The sequence below is a fragment of the Atta cephalotes genome, assembly GCF_000143395.1.
Source record: "Atta cephalotes unplaced genomic scaffold scaffold00057, whole genome shotgun sequence".
NCBI classification, from domain to species: Eukaryota; Metazoa; Arthropoda; class Insecta; order Hymenoptera; family Formicidae; genus Atta; species Atta cephalotes.
The window spans coordinates 676,551-681,726 of record NW_012130121.1 but is presented as its reverse complement, the minus strand read 5'-3'; the positions used below and the strand labels follow the sequence as shown (position 1 = coordinate 681,726).

Sequence of the window (5,176 nt, the reverse complement as noted above, 5' to 3'; positions counted from 1 at the left end):
TAACTTTATAATCTCGTTCCAATTTACTTTTCATCTTTTTCTAATTCTTTGAACTAAAAAAAGATGAAGAGTTAGTTAAATCCCCAGATTATAAAACTGAACTGCATTGGTAGAAACGGGCGTAAGTGGACCATAAAAACTAATTTCCTCTGCAATTTCACATTCTGCAAATACTTGTATTAAATATATATTGGATTGTCCGGAAAGTTCGTGCCGATTTTGAAGGAAAATTGAAATGCAGAAGATTTAAATTTTAGTATACATTTATTAAATTTAAATCTTTTTCGCGGCACGAACTTTCCAGACAATCCAATAAGTGCCCTCTTTATCATGACAATTATACACGTATATAATAAAATAAGTAATAAAATATTAAAATGTGAAATATATATAATGAAGAACCGCCAATAGAAATATTAAAAAATAATCAATCTTTATTAGATATTATATGCTATTGAGATATTACATAACTGATATAGATTCTGCATATAATTAAAAAATAAAAATTCTTAATTTACAATTAAGAATTTATGAAGCCATAAAAATAATAATACATAATATAATTAATCGATCGCGAAATTTTACGGAAAGTATCAGTTACGATATTTTCTGCATATTTTTCTTTGACTCTAAGTTTAAACTTTCTATTCTTGCCGCCATATCGTCTGTCGATTTTATGCCATTTTTAATCGATTCTTTATTAAATTTTGTTTGCAAAATTTCTGTCGTCTGACTGCGTATTTCATTCCATGAGATAGCAATGTCTTCTTCCCGACATAATCGGCTGCAAACGACGAATCTAGCAACAAGTTTATGATGATACATGCCAGCGATGAGATAAACTTTTTTCCTAGCCTGCAGACGATTTAAGAGTTCCTTTGTTAAATTATTATCACCCTGAAAAAAGAAATAATTTTGAAGTATAGAAATATTCGAAATAACGTGATTAATTTATAATTAAAGATAATACTAATCAAAAAAGAGATTCGAATATTACATAAAAATTTAAACGATAAATTAAACATATATGATTAATTAATTATTCAAATTAAATAGAAATAAATTTGTTTAATTATAAGATAGAAATTTATAAATAAAAAAAAGAAAAAGAAATTATCTATCATTAAAGCTAATTTTTAATTTACAAGCTTGAAAAAGAAAAAATATATACCTTGATACGAAAGCAGACAAGACCTAAAATGACTTCAGTGGTTATTTCAAATCTATCGTCCGATCTGACATATGTTTCGAAAAGATGCGCTAGTTTTACGTCATTTCTAATATACTCCTGCAGACCTTGTACTCCATAAATGCGCATGACAAACCACAATTTTAAAGAACGAAAACGTCGGCCTAATGGTATCTGCCAATTCTGTACATGAAAAAATTAAGAAAAATTAAAGAATATTTTCAGTTACATACATCTAATGGTACTTTAATATTTTTAATTACATTTTTAATTTATTAGAAAGTCTATTAAGACAAGAATATTATGTTAGTAAAAAAATGTATAAAGTCTTACTCTGTAATCTGGTATTAATCCTTCTTTATCGTGTGATAGATATATTCTGTTAACACTGAATGTTTCTACAAGGCTTTTCGAGTCTTTTACCCTAAAAGTAAAAACAAATATAGTTTATATAAATATAAACTTATTCTGTAAAATATTACCGTAATTTCTATTTATAAATTTTTATTTTATATAAATAAACTTTTTTATTTAATACGACAGCTTAATTTAAATTTTATTTTCTTAAATTTTTAAATAATAATTTAAATTAAATATTTTATAAATTATCTAAATTCTCTATCTATTATGTAAGTTTTTTTATTAAAGAGTATACAAAAGACATTTAAAAATTAAATAAAGTTAAATTAGTATTTATTTATTTATTACATGAGAAATATGATAAGAAAAAAAACACAAATATTTGACAAATTAGAACAAATTTACTTAAATAATTCGATTAAGTTATTTTTACTTATTGTTAGTAATATTATTGATATACATACCACATTACCGAAGCATCAAAATTCGTAAGCAACCATTTATGTACGTTTACATTAAAAGAATCCACATACTGAATGCCGGACATCAAATATCTAAATTCCGGACAAATAAATGCTGCACCTAATTAATACTATTAATTAAATTAATGAAATAAATTTTTTTTATATATTATATTATATAAAATTATATTATATAAATATGAACAACACACACTGCAAACTTAGCCGGTAATTAAATAACATGAGTTATATTTCTAACTACTAATTTTAACTCTACTAATTTTAACGATTGACGTAATTATGACAAATATAAGATGAAAAGATAAAGTTAATGAAAAATATAGCTAATAAGAAAAGAAATAAACGACTATCTACCCGCGTAAGCTGCATCAATGTGCAACCATATATCATATTCTTTGCATATTTGTCCTATTTCATCTATATTGTCGAAGGCACAGGTGCTAGTAGTTCCTAAAGTAGCGACGACGTAACACGGTATAAGACCTTTTTCCATATCATCCTGCATCGCTTTCTTCAAAATTTCTCCACGCAGAGAGCACTTATCATCCACTGGTAGCAACCTCATTGGCATTGATCCTAGGATTCCTGCCTTCTCCACTGAAGAATTAGATTGATCTAAATGTGTAAGAAAAAACATATACAAATATTCGACATAGGGACTGGTAGAAACGTAATCTGTACACTTAATCTGTAGGACAAAAATCAATAGATCAATATAATACACGAATTTATATTAAACTTATAATATTACATTATGTAACATGTACATTTTTGTATCTCAAGATTCTTTTATTTTCATTAATACTTACTAGAAGTATATGCGACTAGTTTAGCTTTGATGTGATCCTCGTCTAGTTCTGGATGAAGTTGTTTCACTCGACGCACTGTGCGTTCTTTCGCAGCTAGTAAACATATGAATGTACATTCACTGGCAGACCCCTGAAATTAATGAGACGAATTAAAACATGATTAAATTTTTGAATATTAATGTACATAATATTAAATATATTGAAACATGTAATTTATGTATAATAATAGTAATTTATAATAGGTAAGATTGATAAGATTAAGATATACAAAGTAGGATTAAATAGAAAATATGTGTATAAAAAAAATTTAATTAAAATATATATGTATGTAATAATTTTTTAGTTGAGGTTACATAATGTATATAAGAAATATAATGTTAAAATGTTACAAATTTCATTTAAAATTATGATTTGAAATATAATTTATTGATAGATGGGTACTTTTTGATTTCTCAAAAGGTTACAAGCAATTTGTATTTCACAGTAATTATAAGTAATATTTTTTATATCTTATTAAAATATTGTGAATATTTAAAGATAGATAGATTTTTATAAATAGATTTTCTTATAGAAATAGATATAAATAGAATTTTTTCTTATAGTAGAATTGAAAGTTATTAATTATCTTTTTTATATTAATCAAAATGAATACATTGATTTAAAGATATATGATTCCCGCTGCGTGAGAGTGCTTCCGTTTGTCCATTATTTTTGCTATAATTTTCGAAAGCTCCGAAAATGTATAGTTTCTCATTAGATTAAAAATATTCATGCAATTCTATGCATTTTGAAAAATGCAAAATCTATCATTTCGTATAAGTAAGTATATATTGGGTTCATGCCGATGTTGAAGGAAAATTGAAACGCAGAAAATTTAAATTTTAGTATACATTTATTAAATTATATAAATTAGTCGGCACGAACTTTCCGGGCAATCCAATATATAAAAGTATATTACCTGAATGATTCCACCACCTGTTCCATTGCTACTATGCAAAAACTCACTAGGAAGTCCTAACATCTGCCCAAACCAATTGCATGTAATGACTTCGAGCTCGGTGCAAGCTGGAGATGCTATCCAGCTGAAACCGATACACCCAATCGCGCTGCTCACAATATCAGCGACGAGTGAAGGAAAAGAGTTACCCGTTGGGAAATATGCGTGAAAATATGGCGAGTTCCAATGTGTCACCTGCGTATATTGATGAAAATGATCAAGTTTATTTTTTTTTCTTCAAAATATAAAATATAAAGGGATTTTTTCTATAAATTTAAAGAAAATTTATTTAATATCGCAAAATAAATTACAAAGTGAAAAGATAAATTGCAAAAGAAGCAATAAAAATAAAAGTATTAGTTTTATGTAGTACAAAATAATAATATTTATTCTTTATTTATTAAATTTTATTATTTTTTTCTAATTATAGTATTTTTAATATTTTTAATATATTATTTCTAATTATATATTTTTAAAAAATTAATTTTTTTCTCTTTATTTATCTGGATAGCATTACATTTTTATTAATTTTAATACAACTCTATTAAACATTAAAATTTACTATTGTATGCAAGTTTTAATGCGATATAATAATATATAATAATATTTATAATATATATAATAATATATATAATAACATTTTATAATAAAAAAAATTTTTAAAAGAATTAAAAATTTACCCCTGGCATAATATATTTTTCCACGTCTTTGAGAACTTCCTGCCATTTTTCGGATTTTTGCGGTGCTTCTTTTGGAAGTAACTTACTAAGATAACCCGGCTCCACATCCGGCAATACGTTTCTACTTCTCAAAGTATCAGTATAATCCGCAACGTAATCTATAGTTGCTTTGGCAAATTGTATAAATTCCGAAGTATCCATATTTTATAAATTCAAGAGTACGCCAATTACGCTGTAACCTACGAGTTAAAAAATCCGTTTTAATTAATATGTTCGTAACATAATTAATATGTTCGAAAATAATGAAGGAAGATTGAAATATGGCTTTGAATTTGATGTCATTAAAGTTAAACTTATGTAGCAAATCACTATCTCTCTCTCTCTTGCGAATGATTTTTATATAACTGTACCATTACATAATGCTATAAATTTTTTTATCATATATTGAGAAAAAAATGCTGTTGATTCAATTAAAGTCTATATTATTAGTCTATATTATATTACGGGACGTCACTAACATAAGTAATTAATTCATGTATAGTTTTATTGACATAAATTATTATTTCAATAATCAAGCTTTTATAGCATCAATAAAAATATACATGAATTAATTACTTATGTTAGTGATGACCCGTAATATAGATTTTAATTGAATCAAC

At 25.3% G+C, this 5,176-nt stretch overlaps 1 protein-coding gene across 1 annotated transcript; it reads right to left on the bottom strand.

Moving 5' to 3' along the window:
* Nucleotides 1–410: 410 nt before the first annotated feature.
* Nucleotides 411–4,718, bottom strand: LOC105623405 (aromatic-L-amino-acid decarboxylase-like). The gene is made up of 8 exons (XM_012204798.1): nt 4,518–4,718; nt 3,799–4,032; nt 2,841–2,970; nt 2,386–2,646; nt 2,014–2,131; nt 1,523–1,613; nt 1,172–1,372; nt 411–897 (listed from the first exon to the last, which is right to left on the bottom strand). Exons 1-8 carry the CDS (start codon nt 4,716–4,718, stop codon nt 598–600), a joined length of 1,536 nt encoding a protein of 511 aa, XP_012060188.1. The 3' UTR covers nt 411–597.
* Nucleotides 4,719–5,176: the final 458 nt, after the last annotated feature.